General features: G+C 43.6%; 1 protein-coding gene across 24 annotated transcripts in view; it reads right to left on the bottom strand.

Moving 5' to 3' along the window:
• THRB (thyroid hormone receptor beta) overlaps nucleotides 1-21,753 on the bottom strand; it is a 378,575-nt gene that overhangs the window by 89,668 nt on the left and 267,154 nt on the right. For 19 of the 24 annotated variants that reach the window (XM_081825696.1, XM_081825679.1, XM_081825710.1 and 16 more), the window contains one exon: nucleotides 7,001-7,064. The exons of the other annotated variants lie outside the window; for them this stretch is intronic. In XM_081825696.1, the coding sequence (XP_081681822.1) occupies nucleotides 7,001-7,022 (22 nt within the window). In that variant the 5' untranslated portion in view covers nucleotides 7,023-7,064. The remainder of the gene's footprint in view (nucleotides 1-7,000; nucleotides 7,065-21,753) is intronic. 24 annotated transcript variants of the gene reach the window in all.

Raw genomic sequence — 21,753 nt, 5'->3', positions numbered from 1 at the left:
TCTCTGTCTCAAATAAATAAATAAAAAAAAAATCTTAAAAAAAAAAAAAAAAGCTGTAATCATCAAGACAGTATGGGACTGGCACAAAAACAGACACATAGATCAATGGAACAGAACAGAGAACCCAGAAATGGACCCTCAACTCTATGGTCAACTAATCTTCAACAAAGCAGGAAAGACTGTCCAATGGAAAAAAGTCTCTTCAACAAATGGTGTTGGGAAAACTGGACAGTCACATGCAGAAGAATGAAACTGGACCATTTCCTTTCAGCATACACAAAAATAGACTCAAAATGGATGAAAGACCTAAATGTGAGACAGGAATCCATCAAAACCCTACAGGAGAACACAGGCAGCAACCTCTGTGACCTCGGCCTCAGCAATGTCTTTCTAGACACATATCCAAAGGCAAGGGAAACAAAGGCAAAAATTAACCATTGGGACTTCATCAAGATAAAAAGCTTTTGCACAGCAAAAGAAACAGTCAACAAAACCGAAAGACAACCGACAGAATGGGAGAAGATATTTGTAAATGACGTATCAGATAAAGGGCTGGCATTCAAAATCTATAAAGAACTTATAGAACACGACATCCAAAGAACAAATAATCCAATCAAGAAATGGGCAGAAGACATGAACAGACAAAAAAGACATACAAATGGCTAACAGACACATGAAAAAACGCTGAACATCACTCAGCATCAGGGAAATACAAATCAAAACCACAATACCACCTCACACTGGTCAGAATGGCTAAAATTAACAAGTCAGGCAATGACAGATGTTGGTGAGGATGCGGAGAAAGGTGAACCTTCTTACATTGCTGGTGGGAATGCAAGCTGGTGCGCCACTCTGGAAAAGAGATTGGAGGTTCCTCAAAAAGTTGAAAATAGAGCTACCCCATGACCCAGCAATTGCACTACTAAGTATTTACCCAAAGGTACAAATGTAGTGATCTGAAGGGGTACCTGTACCCCAATGTTTATAGCAGCAATGTCCACAATAGCCAAACTACGGAAAGAGCTCAGATGTCCATTGACAGATGGATGGATAAAGAAGATGTGTATATATATACACAATGGAATACTACTCAGTCATCAAAAAATGAACTCTTCCATTTGCAATGACAGGGATGGAACTAGAGGGTATTATCCTAAGTAAAATAAGTCAAGAGAAAGACAATTATCATATGATCTCATTCATGTAGAATTTAAGAAACAAAACAGAGGAGCATAGAGGGAGAGAGGAAAAAGTAAAACAAGACAAAATCAGAGAGGGAGACAAATCATAAGAGACTCTTAAACATAGGAAACAAACTGAGGATTGCTGGAGGGGAAGGAGGTGGGGGGTATGGTGTAACTGGGTGAGGGACATTAGAGAGGGCATGTGATATAATGAGCACTGGGTATTATATAAGACTGATGAATCACTGACCTCTACCTCTGAAACGAATAATCCATTATATGTTAATTAATTGAATTTAAACTAAAAAAAAAGAACTACATGTTGGAAATAGAAATGCTGACTCATCACAAAGAACCCATTGAGCTTTGCCCATCAGTACTCACCAGAAGACATTTCTAAGCTTCACAACAAAGACATAAATCATATAGAGACACTGCAATAGAGCTTACTGTATATAAACTAAAAACTTGTATATGTGGAAAAATGCCATGCCATTGTGTTTGCAACTATTTGTAAGTAGTTCAAAATAAAAATTATACATGTGAGACGGGAAAGAATTAAGCAAAGGTGATAAAATGCTAACATTTGAGGACTCTGGGTAGAGGGTAGCTGGGGATTCTTTGAACTAATCTTGCAAGCTTTTTTGTTAGTATGGAATTATTTCAGAAGAAGAAAAATTAAAAAGAAGAAAAAATTTAAAAAGTCAAATATTGCCAAAAATGAAAAGAAGAGACATATACTACAAGTGGAAAATAGTTGTAACATTAATGATAGACAATGAATTATTTTCTTAATGTGTAAATCATAAGAAAAAGATAAGTGGCACAACAGAAAAGTTAATGGAACAGGGAAGACCTTTAAGTGGCCAGTGTGTGTGTGTATGTGTGTGTGTGTGTGTGTGTGTTTGTGTCTGTAGTCAAATTCATTGTCAGTAAGAAAAATATAAAGTTGTGGAAAGCTGTGATAAAATTTTGTCTAAGAAATGGCCTCAAGAATTAACTACCAAAAAGCTCCAAATCTGGAGGATTTATGATTAAATGAATGCTGTCCTCTTGATGGGTATCTCAGCTGATCTAATAATCTGGTTACAGTCTGGCAACAGGAAAGGTTTTTAAAGATGTTCAGTCCCTTTAATTTAGTATTCCCTTTTACTTAGTAGAGCTTTATCCTGAGGAAACAGAGGTGTGAAATCATGTACAATGCAGTTCATTCCAATATGACTTAAATAACATTATATTAAAAGTCTAACAGAGACTGTATCAGTAAATGATGGATTACTAAGTAGCCATGACCAAGATCCAAGTTCAGAAGAGTATTTATTGACAATGGGAAATGTTCATAATATATACACTGTTCATTAGTTGTCTTTGAATGGTGTCATTATTTTGCTGTCAACAACCTCCTGATCCATGAAAAGATGAGCTACTTAGGTCAGCAGGACATAAATGCAACTGTGCTTCTCTTTCTGAAGGAATGAAAAGGTATAAGGAGCATCTGGAAAGCCTAACAAACACTTGGAGAGCCATCTCTGAAGAGTGATGTGGGCTTATAATAAAATAGTGTTTTCCCAGCCTAAGTGTTTTGTTTAACTCTGAAAAATTGTTCATGAAGATAGTCTTAGAAACAGAAAACATGGTGCTCCAGGGTCCCTTTTTCTTGACATCCAACCATCAATACACCGATGCCCTACTTTATGAAAACGTGATTTATATGTGTTTGAATGTGAAGTAATAATCTAATTGTAAAAGTTGAAGGAAAACAAGAGATGAACTGGTCTCCCTTTCTCATTTAATAAGGAATTCATAGTGGGGCAACTGGGTGGCTCAGTCGGTTAAGCATCTGCCTTTGGCTCAGGTCATGATCTTAGGGTCCTGGGACTGAGCCCCACATCGGGCTCCCTGCTCAGCGAGGAGTCTGCTTCTCCCTCTTCCTCTGCCACCCCCCAACTCATGCTCTCTCTCTCTCTCTCAAATACAGAAAATGTTAAAAAAATAAGGAATTCATAGAGAGATTAGGTGATGTCCTCAATTATTATCTTTAATATATAAAATGGCTTATATGTAATAAATTGCTTCTCTACATAATGAGAAAAATATAAAATCCACAATGAGTGGATGAACAGGTGGACAATAAATATGAACAAGTGAGTGATAGATGAAGAAATACAGTGGTCAGTACACATGTAAAAAAAATTTCAACCTCATAATTAATGAGAAATGTACTTTTCTTTTTTTTTGGAGAAATGTAAATTTTTAAAAAACTTATGTAATTCTTCCTTTTGCTTGACAAGTGACCCCAAACAAGCAAGCAATCTGACGATCCTACAGTGGAAACCTTGGGTCAACAACTGAAAGCGATCATATCCTTGCTAATATCCTTCTCCTGGTGCCTGCGATACACTCAATAATAATAGCTTGAGAAAGAAAAAGAAAAAGGTAAACATCACAACAGGGAAGTTAAATGGACAAGCAGACCACGAAGAAGAGGGACAGTTTAAACAACTGACTGGGGGATATTTTATTCACATGGAAGGATTCATAAGACTTTGACTTTAAGTGACGGAGGCCCAGCTGGATGGTAACATCAAATACTGTGCTAATTTCATATCATATCCTAATTTCATAAAGCCAGTTTCAGTGCAAACAACAGATCCTTGTTTCTGCTTCTTCAGGCACATGTGGAGAAGTCTGAATTCTTAGTTTTATTTTCCACCAAGGCCAAAAGCCTCTAACTTTCATATTTGAACTTTTAGGTATTCATATCTTGGAACAAACCCCCCTATGCAGTGAATCATGGTTTTATGCAAAACTGAGCTCATTATAATGCCATAAATGTTAGCAGAATTCCCCTCAGATTACTTAGGAAGCAGTGCTTAATTCCAGATTAATAAAATACCATATTAAGACACTTTCTTACTTTCTCCATTAAGAATCAGTATTTTTCAATGAGTGATTTCATACAGTCCTAATTTCAAACTAGGTAGAGTAAAGCAACAAGAAAATTTTAGCAAGACCTGACTCCATTGTAGCTGATATTAAATAACCCCAGAAAGATAACCAAATTTCCATTTGAGTTAATCCAAAACATACAAATTTATTAAGCATTCTGGCTGAAAGAGACTGCATACCAACAACGTGGCTCTTATCTGATAATGCTGGTCTGCTTGCTTTTAGGAAAATAGCTTTTAGGAAAACATTTTAGGAAAAAATGTTCTTGTTCATTTAAAGAATGGTTTTATTTTCATAAAGGCTAATTGATAGCTGGTATTGCATAACAATAATATTACCTATTATGTTTTTCAAAGAAGAAAATACGCATATTTGCCCTTTAAATTATGCTCCTAAAGCAAGCACTTAGTTCCGATGGCTTACAACTTTATTATGGTCTTCGATAATAAAGAAGCTCTTTAGGTCTTAAAATAAACACAAAGCCTGAGATCACAACAAAAGAGAGAGGGAAAAGGATACTGTTTTATTTCATCCACAAACGAGGGAGTCTAACGTAATAATTTTCTCAGCTGAGTCCATTAACATGCACTGAGCATTATGTGTGTATGGAAGAGATTTCTTTTGCAAATAGCAAACTACTGTTAGTTTCTACACTAGGAAGCAAATGCTGGGAAGCAAAAACTCCCTCCTCCACTGGGAGGCACCTGCAGTTCCAGCTCAGTATGCAAGGAAGGATCTTGGCTTCTACAAAATCAGCTGAAAAGCTGGCTCGGTTTAGAATTGTCTTGGACTAAGCCTGGATTCTTAGCTCAGTCCTGGAGATGAGCTGACTTGGCCTTGGGCGTTCTACTCAGCAATAAGATGGTCTGGACACCTTGGACTCTAGACCAGGGGTCCACAAACTACAGTCCTTGGGTGCAAGCTGGCCTGATGCCTGTTTTGTAAATAAAGTTTTGTTAAAACACACACAACCCATTTGTCTGTGTGCAGTCCATGGCTTTTCCTGCCACTGGGGCAGATCTGAGTAGTTGGCAATGCCAGAGATCTTTATGGCTCATTAAAAAAAACTGCTGACCCCTGTTCTATAGGAACCTGGGATGGATGCTCACTTCTGCACTCTATCTGGAACCAACCCCAGGGCAAGAGAAACTAATGGTGTTACCCACTTTTACACCAAGCTTTGACACTTTGGTCCATCTCAGATGGGCATGTTCTTTGAGATTGTATCTTTGGAGGCCTTTTTCTAGTGAGCGGATGATCATGGAGTATAGGGCCACCCCCGTGCTGCGCTTGATCCCACACCATTCCGTATCAGGGCGGGGGGCACTTTCTCTAGGTTTTGCAGGGTGGCCTGCTGCTGTCTGAAATCTGTGCTCTCACGGGCCTGCACCTGCAGAGACTTATACTTCATTCCTTCCAGCTGAGATGCCCACTCTTCGGTAGACATGAAGGAGTTAGCTAAGCTTGATCTGTACCAATTTTCCACAGAACAACCAGGTTTATGACATAGAATGGGTGAGACTTAAGTGGGAGAGGATTTTGGCTGGGGTGGCAGCACAATAGAAAGGGGGTGGGTATGTTTTGATGCCTGTTCATGAGTAAAAATAGGAGGAAATGATGAGATGTGGCTCTGAGGCCCTCACTTCTTGGTGTGAATCATTCTGGTTTGTTCCGGCACTCCATCTTTTGGGCTGCACCGAGAGTTCCAGTGTGGGTGGGTAGAAGGGCAGGGCAGTGATGATGAGAGAGGCAGTGTATGGTCCTCGGGAGGCTTCCAAACTTGCAGAAGGCTGAGTGGAGCTTTATGTCACTTCAGTTTCTGAGGTCTACAGGGGAATGGATTCTTGGAGAAATTGTCCTGCATGTTTAGTCTGTCATGACATGAATGGATTATCAAAGGTCAAGCTGTACCCATGACACACAGAGGTCTATGGGTGTCTGCCCCGCTGTCACGGGAACCACAGGAATGGGGACGGGCTTGGTGCTATGCTGGAAGCTAGGTAGCAGAGATTGTAAACTGATGGCCCCTGGTTCATTCTAGTCAGCAGACGTATTTTAATGGGCCCATGAGTCTTTGACATTTTTATGAGTTAGTTGCTAATATTTGTGAGGGGGAATATTTCATTTAAAATCTGGATTTCCAACTTCTTTTGAAAATTTGAAATCTCTGGGCATTCTGGGCTTCATCCCTACTTGTCAGTGATCACCTACATTGGGGGAATGGCTGTTCTTCAGAGAGAACCTGAGCATTCCAGTTTTGTGTGGTGTTTTCCCTTACACCCAACCTGTTTCTGACATTAGTGTTATTTGCCTGGCCCCTGGGGCCTTTGAGTTTGCAACCCCTGCTCTCTGTGTTGCACAAAGAATTCATGCTATTGCAACCTTATCTTCCTTGGTGGTCATTCTGTCTCCTTTGTCCCTTGCTAAGAGTTTCTACCTCATTTAGCTGCTGTAATCTAACCATATTCTGTTCTGACTCTACTGCTAAATGGAATAAGAGCCCATTCGGAGGAAGGTGCCTGGACTCTAGTCATTAAGTGTGTAGAGCCATTTATTATATTGATCTAAGTGAATGTAAAGAGTCAACGTGTCTAGTGTGCAAGGGTTATCTCAGGATAGCTAAAAACTAGCCTTTTACTGTGAATTATCATTTCTTCACCATAGGTTTCTGGTGATGATGCATCTCATTGTTTCTGAAGAAGATGAAAGCTCATTTGTCGGGATGTATTCACAGGGTGTATCTGCATTTAGTAATACTGGAAATAATTGTTGCTAAGACTCTGAGGTTGGTCTTTTAGAAACCCTCTATTTCTCTCTAGGTGGCACAAAAATGGAGACATGCAAAGAAAATTTTAAAAAGTAGATACCTGTCATACTGTTGGGAGTCATAGGTTAGTAATCATTCTGGACCTTTTTTTTCACTGACACCTCCTACAAAGAAAAAGACAAGAAAAAATACCACAGGTTATAACCTGTATTTTCCATAATGTTTTTGTTTCAAACAATATCACATGCATTAATTAGCTTGAGGCAATTCATTACTCTCAACTCACAACTAGGGACATTGAAGCATTGGTGGGCTCTCTGATACATGTAAATTTACAAGATGTTTTAATTATAATTTTAGGGTTCCTTCTATAAATACGTCTTTAACATAATATTTTATTCAAGATCACATATCTATTTTTCCATCTCAAGCCAGCACATTGACTTGCTGCTTTTCCCAAGAGTGGCTAGGATGGACTAGCATCTTCCGTCTAGATCCTTGCTTCTCCAAGTGAGGAGGGTCAGTCTCAGATTCATGCAGCGGCCTCCAATCCCTGCTTCTAGCTCTCCCTGAGGCCAAGCTGTGCCCTTCCTGTCCCTTTGAGGGTTTGGTTCCTCAATCCTTCCTGAGCGAAACAGTTCCTGTGTTTATAGAAGCTGGTTCAAGTCAGGTTTCTGCCACTTGCACCCAAGGGTCTTGACTGATAACACTGATATTAAAATAAAATATTCATACAAATGTGTCAAAATAGTTTTGGGTCCTTTTTATAACTATAAAATCCCTGTTATGTTCTTGCTTTACCATCAAGTAAAAAAAAAAATCTTTGTTTTCAAAATTTCAATTGAATAGGCATATGACCTACAGAAAGGTATTGTGTGCAAAGTAGAAAGTGCACAGGAACAAGAGAAAAAATCTGATTAAGGCTTTAAAAATATTGTCACCACAAAATTTAGTACTAACTTGTCTCTTCAGTACTGTTTTCGTTTAGGATTACGATTACATTACTATTACTATATGATCATCATTGCTAGAGCATTAATAGTATACTAGGACTGCTATTGCTATAGTACTTTGGAATTTGGTTGTATTGAGTGCTATTTTCCTTCAATGCCCTCTAGAGTTTTATAATATAATTGCAGAAAAGTCCAAAGTGGGCAGGTGTCTGGGGCCTCTTTTCCTGGCTGTCCTATGACGTAGCGTGGGGTCAGCGAAGCGCTCTGTACTGAGGAGTGGACACAGAGAAGGTCCCCCAGAGCCTGGGGCTCACTAGCTGGTCGTGGGGTCAAAGGAGAGAACAAAGTCCAAAGAGCTTACAAATAAAGAAAGCTGAATGTGTGTGTGTGTGTATGTGTGTTGGTCAGGGAAGGGAACAAACTCAGTGAAGGCTTTCACTGAGTAGGTCCATGAGGAGGAAGGTCAGGTGGCCATGTGTTAGAAGGTGGCTCTCCGTCCCGGAAGGGCTGAGTCACAGTCTGCACATCATTCGTTCAGCAGTCCCACCACTCACGGGCAGAGAAGAGTCTTCAGTTAGACCCTGCGTGGTCTGCGTCCTGGGACCCTCCAAGGTGAAGCTCCTCTCACAGCTTTAGCATCTCAGCACCAATTGAGGAGGAGAATGGCACTCAGTATAGTCTCCTAGGCAAGCTCCACTGGAATGGAGAACATTCCTTTTACACGAATCATTCATTTCTTTGGTCGGTCAGTCCAGAGGCCCTGATTGACGGCCTACTCTGCTCAGGCAGTCCCCCAGGCTTTGCCCAAAGACAACACCTGGGCCTGTCCACCAGGGGCTTCTAATCCAACAGGGAAAGAATCATGTTAAAAAATGCAAAAATGTATGCAGTTTTCCCCTTAAGTGTCTCTTCAGAGCAACCTGGGTCACAAAGTGGGCAGAGGTCACTTCCACCTGGGACGATCTGGAATGGCTTCTCAGTGGAGGTGACTCTGGACCCAAAGGCTCTTGTCTTCGCTAGGCCTTTCCACAGGTCATGATTTAGTGCTTTCTCCTCATGCTTGTGCTTGAGGCACAGGGACCACTCTGGGTAATTCTTTTAATTAATGCTGTTTTAAGGGGAGTTTGAGTATCTAATCAGAGTTTTTAAAGCTGCACGGCTACTGAGCCAAAGCAGACTGGTCAGAGGACTACGGCAGGTCTAGGGGAGAGATGAAGGTGACTAGAACTAGGATGGTGGCAGGGGAGGGTGAGGGACTCAAGTAACATTAAGGAAGTAGAAATAATAAGACACTGGGATGGATGCTATATGGGCATTTAATACTGGGATAAACACTGGGGATACAAATAGGTTAAGATAGAGGCTCTTGGCCCTCAAGGAATTTATAATCCATTTTACAAGCTGGCTGGGAAGGCAGAGCCTACTGGCCAGGAGCAACTAAACATACAAGCCGCATATGCGGTGTGCCAAGAGGTGGTACAGAGAATCACTCGGAGCTGCGCCTTTGTCTGCCCACTTAGAACTCTCAGTCCAATGCCATGTCCCTTGGGTGAAACCTGTTCCTCTTGGAAGAATGGAAAAATGGGCATTCACCTCCAAAACACCTAAAATGCATTTATATTTAAAAAAATACAATTGATGAAGAAGTTGTTATTGAGTTTCTGAAACTGGAAAGCAAATGGAATTATTACAAAGATGTAGGAAGTAGGTCCAGGGACCCCGGGAGACACTGGGCTCCATGCAATGTACTGTGAGCTCAGAGGCCATCTTGGGCTGCATGGACGGAAATGTAGCCCATAGGACAACAGTCGGGCCATGTCTGGGCTGTTATATTTTAAGAAAAAACCTCAAGTAGAATGTCCAGGATGATGGAAACCACGTCTTAAAGAAGTGTGGAAGAGAACCTAGAAAAGGGAGCAGTCGCATGAAGGTTAGGGGACGGTCTTCGAATATTTGAGGAGCTGTCATGTGGAAAGATTTGAGCGTGTCAGTGGACAAAGGATGGCTGGAGAGATGCTGCTGGGGACTGCTGAAGGGACAGGGAACTTTCTCTGCTCGACCTTAGGTGCAAGAAGGTGCACATCTCCAGGCAGGAGAAAATGCACAAAGGCGCACCTTCTCCCAACCTCGGGCTGCTCTTGTTCTCAGGACAGATTAAGCCTCTCTTGAGAAAACCAGAGTCTTTATTCTGCAACAAAGCAGGTGCCAGGTGTGTGATATGGTTCTGGGGATGTGCTAAAGGCCTGCTCCATGCTACGCTTCCCTTTAAAGCTTCATTCCTTTAGCTCTATGGATCTCAACTGTTTGGGGGGTTCTCATCTACTCAAACAATATAATGAAAGTTACAGGCCCCTCCCCTTGAAAGATGGGTAGACAATTTGGCAAACATTTTTAGGGGATTTGTGGACACCCCCCAACCCATCTGTAGATGCCACATTAAGTTTTGGTGGTAGGCTTTGATCATTGTTAAAATGCAAAAGCTCATGGAAAAGACATACACTGATACAAATACAATCTATTGAATAGAATAAAAAGGAGATGTGCTGTTAGGAGTTAGTTGGACAGTGAGGTAGTCAGGGTCAGGGTCCTCAACAAGAAAGTATGGAGTCAGGACACTAAGATAAAACAGCACTAAGATCCTGTTTTGCAGCTTAGACAGGACCGCACTAGCATTCTGCTTTGCAGCCTTTGCAGAAATGACTTCTGCAAAATGTCCTAAAATAAGACTATTAACCACAAAGCATTTGTCACTATCACGGCAAAGGGGCAGTTAAGACATAAGCTCTCAGATGTCAGCAAAAGAAGACCATCAGCATGTGGACATTAACCTAATGCGTGGACAGATACGTGACCAAAGCCCTGATTGGCCCAACTCAGTACACCCTGATTGCTTAAGATAGTTCCGCAAAAGAGTTCATAAAACCCCCTCAACTTAGAAACTCCAAGGGCAACCCTCTTGGGTCCCCTCTGTCTCTGGGAGCTTTGTACTCTTGCTCAATAAACTTTGCTTTGCTGCCCACCACTCTTTGTCTTTTCTCTCTTCATTCTTCCAAGTGGCGCGACCATGAACCGTGGACACTAAAGGCAGAGAAATCCTGCAACAGTGTAAGCTATTTCTGGTCAGGGGCAAAGCGAACAGGACTTACAAGCAGTAGATCCCTTTGTGGGTGGAAGAAAGATGGGTTTCAGAGAAGCAAGGCTTGAGGCTAAAGAGGAATCCTCCAACCCCAGGATCTGGTCTAGGGCCACTCCATTTATTCCATCAGACACCATCATAAGCTCTGGATAATTTGAGATGAATTATTCATGTTGCCTTCCCCTGCGGGGCTTAGGTGAAGAACAAATCTGTACCTCACTGGCAGAAGAGTTGACCAGAGATGGATAAAAGATGTGTTTGGAGGCACCGAGGAGAGGGTGATTAATTCTATCTGTATGAGGAAGACCCACAGTGACATTTGAGCTTGGCTTTAAAAAATGAGCCAGGATATTTTCCAGGTGGAGAATAAAGAGTATGGCTCATGATCAACAAAAGAACAAAAGGTAGAGCATCTTGGCACAGGATACATGATTTGGGGTGGGGAGGGAAAAGAATGTGCCCAAGAAGGAAGCTGCAAATATATTAGGGGCCAGATGGTGAAGGGTCTTGAAAGGTTTGCCATGGAATTCAGACTTCATCATATGGGAAATAGGGAGCTAGGGAAGGTCCTTAAGAGGAAGATAACTCTGTTGCAGTGTGGAGGAGGACTCCTCAGGGGGCCAACCCCTTTGGTGGCACCTCTTTGTGCGGGATCATTGCTATTTTCCTGTCTTGGTATTCAAGGTCGCCAAGCTAGACTAGGGCCAGAGAGAATACCCCTAACTCCATCTTGTAAAACCCCAGTGCAGTTGCCCAGACTGCACACCCTTTTGTCCCCTTGTGTTTCCTTTTTCCCTATAGAAATGTCAACATTAAAGGGACAGCTGTAAAAATCACCCCTTGAAAAGTCTTTCCATATGGACCCAGTGAGTCATTGCTTATACAGTCTGTACATAATTAACAGGGAACCCCACATCCCCCTCACATCTTTATAGCAACCTTTTCTGAGGGGGATGTTGGTGGCCTTTTCAGGGCCATCTTTCTTAATGTGCCTCCCCTTGGCTCTCTCAGGAGTGAGGGTACCAGAGTATCATGCGGCCTGATGCATCAGAAGAGTGAGGTATATAGGGCTTATCCGTTAACACTTGAGCAGGTGCTTCATGGGCTGTCCAAGGAAGCCATGAGTGCACTGGGGGGTAGGGTGGGGGTAACTTTGATGGGCAAATCTCTTGATTCAGTTCAAAAGGTCAGATGCCTGAATGGCAGGTTACCACAGACTCTAAGCTGAGACGATTAACACCAGGAAGGCTCTCAAAGGAGGACACACCCACCCTCTCACCTGACATTGAATAAACATGGATAATCCATTTTTCCTAAATAGAAGGATTTTAGAGGTCATGGCCATATGAGTGGAGGGCAATGCTTGGGGATGTGTCTTGAAGTTGTGTTTACCGGAAGCAACTGTTTTTACTAAGTTTATTTGGTATTGTGGGACATTGAGCACTGCTGGAGTTTATGGGATGGGGCCAGAGCCCCCTGCCCCACTCTGTCCCCACCCCTGCCATTACTCTGTCTGTGGCATCTGGAAACACAGCTGCATGAGGGCAAATGGCCACCCCTTCAGAGTGGTCTGCACCTCATGCAAGGAGGGCAATGAGGGTGTGGGTCTCCATTGGGTGACTTGTGCCCCCATTTTGAACATCCTCTCCCTTCAGGAGTTTCCCTTTCCAGACTTAATTTTACCTTTTGGGAATTTTCTTCCCTTTCAGGGTTACCTTTCATGGTCATTTAAATTTGTTATGGAGAACAGTGAAGGTTGGGTACCCAGATGAATTTATCCCCAATTCTATAACTTCCTAAATCAGCCCCAGCTGTCCTTTGCTGAGGCCTTTGCATTTTAATAGTAAATCTAGGTTCCAGTGAAGTGAATACATAATGGTTGAATTTATGATGATAGTAATAAGAGCTCAAATAGAATAGAGGCAAGGTGTATTTCAAATCATACCACACTGTGATCCACCTTTTCCACTTGGTAAGACTAACCCTATTTGGCAGTTTTGTGTAAGAAAAAATTGATAAGAGGAACAATTTTAAAAGCCAGCACAGTTAGATTGGGAATGGGGCTGGTTAAAAGGGAACATAAGGCTGTGATAAAGATGTGGAAAAAAGTAGTAGCTCATACTTGTGTTGTGGCCCAGATGTTAGTCTGAGTGGATCACCTCTAGGGGCAGAAGGCAGGGACAGAATTCCTCTGCTGGATATGGTGGACAAGCAACTAGGGCCCCACATAGGAGATATCAGCAAATGACTATTGAAAGGCAAAGCTATAATTTTCATTTGAGATTTTCGGCGGTCGCTGTAAGTGTTTTGCGTTTGGAGAGTGAGATAATACAACCAGGATCTGTGATTGAAATTGAGCCTAATTTGCCGTGGCTGATTTTTTTTTGTTCTTGGTAAAATGATTAGCCTTGACTTCCACCCCACCCACCCCTTTTAATTCATATCCAACAATTGCTTTGTGAGGCTCATTTCTGCTCTTCATTTTAACTTATGTCCATGCCAAATCCTTGTCCTCTTTTCTCTCTCTTCCATTCTCTTTCCTTCTCTCTCTCCCAGGCAAAGTCACTGTGGCATGGGAAGAGTGTGGGTCCTGCCACTTACCAACAGAATGACACAGGGGACATTCAGAGTCAAGAGTCAATGTTCTCAGGGTGGGGACAAGGTCATCCACCTCAAAGTAAAATGTTGACCCATGGTAGTATTCTTCCATCCTTGCATGCTAGGTTCTGGAGCCATAGCCTGAATAAAATCTTGTTTTCTGCTCTGAGGACTAGGTGGTAGGCAGTGGTAGAAGTGGGGTTCTTGGGCTCAGACTGAGCTTTAAAACAAAAAAGCCCCCTGTGAATCTAAAACCATCTGTTACATTCACTTTATTGTCACCCTGGATAGAACTCGGAACAATTTGTAGCCACATAATGTAGTGATAGAAAAGTCAAGAAGAAGAAACCAGCCAGTAGAAGTTTTATGAGAATCAACTTGATTGCCGCCTAGGTTTACAGCACACTTTCCTCCGAGCTACCTTTCTCTGCAGGTGGACCATCATCTCTGAACGTTTCTTGGAGTGGAAGCTAGTCTCTTAGGAGGAAGCAGATGGGGGGTTTGAGGAAACGTCTGACACAGTGGGAGAAATAACTTCAACAGAGGCCCTGTTGGCCAAAGCAAGCTGTTAAAACTGCTTCTACTGACACCTGGTGGAGAGTAGGGTAGCTTCCCTGGGCCAATGAAAATAAAGTGTGTGTGCTTCTGTGTATGTGTGTGTGTGCGCGTGTGTGTGCGTGCGCATGTGTGTGTTGAAGGGACTGGAAACGAATTCATCATGGCAGGAGAATTAAATAACTCCCAAGGAATGAGGGCACCACGCAGAACCACCAGATGCTTGAATATATAATTGTGGTTAGGTGACTCACTAAGACACATGCGTGAAAAACAACAAACGAGAATGTGAAAATAAAACATTAGAACTGAAGCAAACGATTTATTATTGATTTCTTAAAAGTGTTTGATGATGAATTAGACAGCAACAAACAAGAACTCGCTTTCTCCGCCCCGACCCCCCCCCCGCGGACCCTGGACAGCTGTTGACAGAGGGAGCATCTACATCCCAGGGAGATGGGGTTGCCCAGACTGAGCTCACGCTCTGCTGCCTCAGTGAGCTCCTTGCAGATTTTTAACCCTCAGGTAAAAAGAATCATCTTCTCTAAGGAGGTGTTGTGAAGACTGATTTGCTCCTAAAATTCCTTGAAGATGAAAACAGATCTCCTAACAAATATTGTTGTAATTGTTTATCACTTCTTAAATGCTAAATGGTGGGGGAGGCGAAGGGGGACTATGTTACAAAGTTCCTACAGAAAGATACTTCATAAACTTTACATTGTCTCCATTCTCCCCTTCATTGGGTTCCTGTTTGATACTGCTTGATGAAGGTCCTTTGGGCGAACTTTATTGCTAAAGACAATGGTTTCTTGTGAGGTGTCCTGTGCATAGTACAGCGTGCACAGCTGGGTTTTGCCTTTGAACGATCTGTTTTAAAGGTGGTTTTCAGGAATGCACCGGAGCAATTATTCGTTCAAATTTGTAAGAATGAATCCATTACATGCAAGTCATAAAGGAAGGGCTGGGGCATTAATGAGAATTTAAGTTGTTATTTCAAAATAACTACAGGAACCCTAGGGAAGGGTTGAGGTCAGGACCTGAGGTGGACAGATCTAGGTGGGAGATAAGAAGGAAACGCCCCTGAAAGATTCACGTAGTTATAATTTTCTTCTTTTTTTTAAGTCCCTGATATTTAAGTTAAAGTTAGAATGTATATTTCCTCAAATGTGCTGGCTCAAATGTATGATTCTGAGCAGAAAGTGTATATAAGTCCATATGTCCCTCCTCCTGGAGTTAGTGATTCTGGGATGCAGAGATCCCAACTTTCTCAGTTCATGACACCGTAGTGTTTTAGTAATTTCTTCACAATGACCCCAGGTCAAAAGAAACAATGAAACACTCTATTTGTTAAGTAATAAGGTCCAAACAGCCTAATAGAAGTATTTGCGTGGTGTCTGACAGTCATTGCTGTGTTTCCCTTGAAAATTAAAGACATTCCATTGTGTAACTATGGGTCTGCCATGGCACTCCCAGGGTGTCTTGGTACAGAGTTTGGGAACCATGGTTGTAACAGTTTCGGGAATCAGTGAAAAAGTTCAAGGCTGGGGTTTACATGATCTCTTTCCACCCTTCACTCTTTGTGAGGCCATGGCCACATAATCTGACTTTTCCGTTTAATGTTGCTAAGCACGTCAGCCTGGCTTACTACTGTGGAGTAGAGAATAAGAGAATGAGTTGCAGAGTGAGGCCTTTGCAGGATTTAGGCCAGTTTTGGGAACAAACAAGATCGGACCATCAGTCAATAGAGTTTCCTGAGCCCCTATCACAGGGGCAGCTGTGATGAAGTCTCTAAAAAGTGAAAGAACACAGTCCTTGCATTGCTTAAGAAGGAGAACGCGGTAAGTCACATTTTTCACTGGGAGTTACAGGGATGCCAATGGTGGCCCGGTCATAAGTCCTTGAGTGAAAACCTGACAGATGAGCATCAGATGGTAAACATGCCTGAAGAGTTGTATGAGTATCTCAATAGATCTATAGGTGGCAGGTCACCTGCTTTTCCATCCTGTTCCCTTTCTGAGTTCTATGTGGCCATGAAGCCACATGTAAACTAAACTAGTGATTCTCAAACTTTGGCAAGCACCTGGAGGGCTTGTTAAAACAGATTGCTGGGCTCCACCCCCAAAGCTTCTGATTGAACCAGTCTTGGGTGGAGCAGAGTATGGAGCTGAGGGTCAGCATTTCTAACAAGTTCCCAGGTGATCTGACTATACTCTCCAGGGATCTCGTGTTGGGAGCCGCCAGCCTACACGATTTGGGAACATGTGAGAGAAATCAAGGTGCCACCTTGGTAGGCTGCTCTGCCACTGGGCAGGAAACCCCACTTCTCCATTCCTGACCAGCACAGTCGGCCTTGTCGAGAACGTTACAGTGAAAGGTGCTTACCAAGGTACCAGCTCTGATGGTAGACAGTGAGCTACCTTCTCCGAAAAGGCCACTGTGTTTTAAATGGGCACCCTCGAGTCAGAGACACTCAAGTCTTATAGTATTAAAGTGACAACAAGACATGGTATAGGAAGGAGCTTTGCATTTCCAAAGAGGTTGGCTTTGCACTCTGCTTACAGTAAGTATGGGGCTCAACCATGGAGGCTGCAGGGAAAGTGGTTCTTAATCTCAAGAAGGGGGTTCACAGCAGAATCGGCTGAGAAGCCTTGCTCACCTCACCATCTCCAGGGCTGGGCCCAGGCCTGTGTACCTAGAAGAAGCTGATTCTGTTGAGAATTTCTGCTCAGGAGAGAAGTGCTTGAGTATGAACACAACTGTGGGGGTAGGTCCCTCTACTGTCACTCTCTTATCCCCTGATGCCATTCACCTGCTGCTGTGAGTCCCTGGACACAGCCCTGCTCTATTATGTCCTGTTTGACTTCACAGGCCTGTAGAGAACTCTCTACCCCTGCCTCTTGCCATCCTTCCCAGTGGTGGCAAAATCATGCCCAGTGGGGCTTATCCAAAGCACACTGATAATCAAAAACCATTAGCTATGGACCGGAGAATACATTTAAAAAGTGGCGACAAATCCATTGCACCTTACCAGTGGACTTCCATACTCAACCCACACTCACCTCCCTCTCCTGCCCAGGTGCTTATTTCCTTAGCTTCTCAAAGTGTGGTTCCCAGACCAGCAGCATCACCCGGGAACGCATTAGAAGGTAGATGTTCAGGCCCTACCCCAGACTCACTAAATTAGAAACTCTGAGGGTGGGGCCAGCAGCCTTGTTTTTAGCAAGCCCTCCAGGCGCTGAATCTGGTGCCTGCAGGAGTTCGAGAACCACTCACTGCTTTGTAGCATCCCTGCACTTGCCTGACCATTACCAAGGATTAGAAGCTAAAAGTTAGGGACCACCCTCCTTCCTCTCCCCATGCGCTGGCCCAGGGAACAGCACACAGCAGGTGCTCAGGAAACTCTTGTTAGTGACTGGAGCTAGGGCAGCTCTGTTTCCTGATCAGGAGGGAATAAACACTCTGGCCCTGGCCTGCCACCTCCGAGAGGGTGCCAACGCGGCATCTAAATCATCTCGCATTTCTTCTGGGTTGTATTTTCCATATTTATAAACCAGCTTTCCCTAAATTCCCTCCAAGATTTTTACATTCCTTCCAGCTCAGGAAGCCAAAAACAAGATGCTGTGGTTTAGCCAGTGTGTTTCCTGCTGGTGGCGGGACGTGGGGGGGGGGCTGCGGAGAGGAGGGCATTTCTGCATGTTTCTTAAATTCCATCCTCCCAGCATTGTGATTATTTTCTGAACAATAGAATGAGATTGCTGATTCATGCTCAGCTCACGGCGGCTCCAGGCATCTTTTCTTCCCTGCTGTACTTGTGCTGATACAACACAATAATGTTCTATTCATCCCTCTGAATTAGAAATGCCAACAGCTCAGATATGCAACTGAGGGGTCCCCCCACCTTATTTAAAGGCTTCCCACAAATAACCTATTTTGAAATATTATATGGCATTCACTTTGAGCCATTTGGCTCGGGCAAGGATGGTTAGACCTTATCTTTTCACCAGCCGCTCCTTGCACAATGCCAGGCGCACCATAACTACACAGTTGGATGTCTCACATACTCACTTCCCGAGGTTCAAGCCTTATCCTTCTATTCTGCCCTGATAGATGACAACAAGCCCTCTGTCAAGTGCGGGGAGAAAGCCCGGCTCTCACGTTCAGGCTCATGTTCGGATCCAGTCAAAGAAGGGGACTGACGTCCTCAAGTTCCGTTCCTCAAATTCATGTGGCCTCAGCCTGTTTGCACAGTGCCTCCTGTTCTGGCCCTGGCCCTCCCGCAGCCGTGAGGTCTCTGGTCTCTCTGGAGAGCTGCACAGCTTTGCCAGGGGTGGCCGGGGCCAGCTGTGGGGTTTTGTTTCCCAGCTGCAAAGTTGAACCGGTGAGACCACTTAGAGCTCCTAAAACACAAATGTCAACCTGAGCTGTGTATCGAATCACCTGGGTGGCTTTGCAAAGTCCCAGTGCCCAGGCTGTATCCTCAACCAGTTCAAACTCAGGCCTCAGTTTTGTAAAGCTGCCCAAGAGGTTCAGATGTGCAGCCAAGGTTGAGCACCACTGCTCTGAAGTGGCCGCTAAAATAGCATCTGGGAGGCCTCCCTGTTCTGTTCTTTCTCCCTCTGGATCTCCTTTCAACATGGCAGTCCGAATGGTCCTTTGAGAATATATAAGTCAGCGGGTGAGCTCTCTGCTTGAAGCCCTGCTGGGGCACCATCATCTGCCCCATTTGACTCTCTGTCATGGTCTCCTACTTGCCTCCCTACTCCAGCTTCACCAACTCTTTGCTGTTCCTGGAACATGTTATCCTTGTCCCCACCAGAGAGCCTTTGCACTGGGATTGTTCCTCTGCCCAAAATGCTTGACCCCCGGACACCTGCTCAGGTCCCTCCCTCACCTCCGCTAAGTCTTGCAAACCTTAACCTCTCAGGGATGCCTATCTTGACCACCCCACTCCCTGCTGACTTGCACCTTCCCCATACCCCTCATCCTGCTCTACTCTTGCTTTCCCCACAGTATGTAGCATGTCTTAACACGCTGCGCACTTTCTTTTCTTCTTCTTGTTGCTTATTGTTCTGTCTCCCTGTGCTAGGAGGTCAGCTCCTTGAGGCCAGTGGTCTTGTTCACTGATTACCCCAAGTGCTCAAATAGTGTGTGGCACACGGCAGACCCTTAATAAATACTCGTGAATTGAAAAACGATGTTCTCCTCCGTAGGTGGTAGTGGAGACGGGGGCTGAATGGAGGAGGGAAGGCTCAGGCATGAAGAAAGTGAATTTTCTCAAAAATGACAGATTTTGAGGGAACATTTATCATTTGATTCTAATTATAAGTCAAGGGAAGGGACCTCCAGGCAATGTCTAGGTTAAAAAAAATCACAAGGAGACAGAAAGCAGATGAGTGGTTATCTCGGGCGGGGCAGTGGGGGTGTGTGGTGTGTTGGCGCAGGGACGGGAGTGACTGCTAATGGGAGCAAGTGTTCTTTGGGGGTGATGGAGATGCCCTAAGATGAGATTAGGGTGAGAGCTGCACGACTCCATGAAAATACTAAAATCCACTGAATTGTACACTTTCAGTGGGTGGACTCTGTTGCATGAATTATGTCTCAATAAAACTGTTAAAAATGCACACTTAACTGAAGCATCCTACAGTGTCAGATCTAAAGCTGAAAAAGAAACATAGGCTGTTATTATTTCTTATCAGTCATCTGGATTTTCCCTGGCTTGAGTTTGGAATCGGAGCTGGGAGAGCCTTCCTTAGCCCTCATGGGCTGCCAGAGACATCTACTAGTCCATAAAGAAATGCAAACAATATTTTTGAGCAAGGTTTAACTCAAGAGTAATTTATTTGGATTAAATGCCTTTCCCTTAATAACTTCCAAACCTCCCCAAATTCTGGTCTTTTTTAGGACCAGCAGTTTTGGAAAGCAAACAGCCTCTTGGTGTGAAACTGAGCTTAGTACGGATTGGACACTTTTGAACTTGTAATGCCAAGAAAGACTCTAGCCATGTTGACATTTACCGTCTACAGATAGCCACTTGTCCCACACATCACAGATTTCTGTTTGTCTGAAGCTATGAACTGAGATGCTGCTTGGCTAACAGTCCTGTGAACCTTCTTTCAACTCACTGATGTTCTGGTTATCTAGTAACATGTATGGAACAATGACAGCATGTGATGATTAAAATGATGGATAGAGACAGCTCAATGAGGACCATTCTCCCTCTCCCGGGGAGCTCAACAGCACACTCTGTTAGGCTAGGAAGGGCGAAACCTTCCTTCTGCTCACCTGCTCATTTCTCTGCTCACAATCTTGACATGAACTTGCCCAAGCACAGAAGGTCTGGTTGAAAGGTCAGGAGGCTGCTCAGAGTCCTGGCTTCAACCATTTCACTAGGCAGTCCCTAAGATGTGAGCAATGCTGTGATATAGGAAGATTCTTGGGGACTGTTAGGTCTCCAAGAAATTCCTGAGGACATAGCCAATATCTCATCAATAGCCAAATTGAAGGAAGAGACACTCACAGTTATTTTCTGCTCATTGATGAAACAGAGGGTTAGAGAGACAGAGAAACTTGCCCTGTATCTCCCAGCTGGGGAGAGGAGGAGTTGGGATGCCAACCCAGAGACAGTGCTCTTGATTGCTGAGACACTGCTTCCCACCCGCCATATGCATATCACTCAGCTGGGTGCCATTATGGGCGCAGAGATGACCAAGGCCTCCTTGTTCCCTCTGCTAGCACTGTCCAGTAGAGATGACAGAACCTAACGATTTTAATTAGAGGATGTCATATTTGGTACTCTAGTAGAAGTGCAAAGGGCCATGGAAGTGAAATGTGTGGGGGAGAGTTGCCAAAAAAAACCCAACTGTTCAAAACATAGATGCTCTGCAAGTCATTACACCATCCTTGCAATGGGGGTCATGTGAGTCTTCCTGGTCAAGACCCAGCTGTGAACTGAGGGTCTTTCAGAATGTGGGTTGTGTATAGGGTGGGTGTTTGGGATAAAACTATTCTGACCATGCAATCTGGATGCTTGGACAGAGTATCTACATCAGCTTGTTTTAGTATCATTTGTACACTTGTCCTCTGGGAAAAAGACAGTATGTCTCTTACAGAGATGTTACGAAGATTAATGAGTTGATACAAGAGACGTGCGCATTTACCAAGTGCCTGCCACAAGCCAGGCCTGTGTTCACGTCTCTGGAGTTCCTGTCTCTGTTACACATAGGATGGGGCCTTACGTATAGCAAGTGCTCAATAAGTGTGAGTTGTTATTGTTATGTCTCATTAATCATAGGTTCTAGAAAATTGAGTACCAGCTACTAGGACTTAACTGCATAAGGTCCTGGTTATTTTGTTGCACAATGAGAGAGGAGCTGGCTCGTTCTCTTCCGGGGGTGGGTGAGGTGGGCGGAAAGGGCATAAGGGAGAAGAGTGCTCACTAAGTGTCATTGCTATCTGGGGAGGACTTGGTTTACTCCATGCATGGTTGTAGTTGACAAAAGGGCACAGTATTAGACATACTATTTGTCAGGGCACAACAATTTTTCACAAAATAGTTGGCAACATTAGGAAAGCATGGGATTTCCATTCTCTAGCCTGATATTGTGTAAAAGA

This window comes from Leptonychotes weddellii, chromosome 1 (assembly GCF_054177405.1).
Source record: "Leptonychotes weddellii isolate Sample4059 chromosome 1, ASM5417740v2, whole genome shotgun sequence".
Classification (NCBI taxonomy): Eukaryota; Metazoa; Chordata; class Mammalia; order Carnivora; family Phocidae; genus Leptonychotes; species Leptonychotes weddellii.
This window is presented reverse-complemented; position numbering and strand designations above follow the sequence as displayed.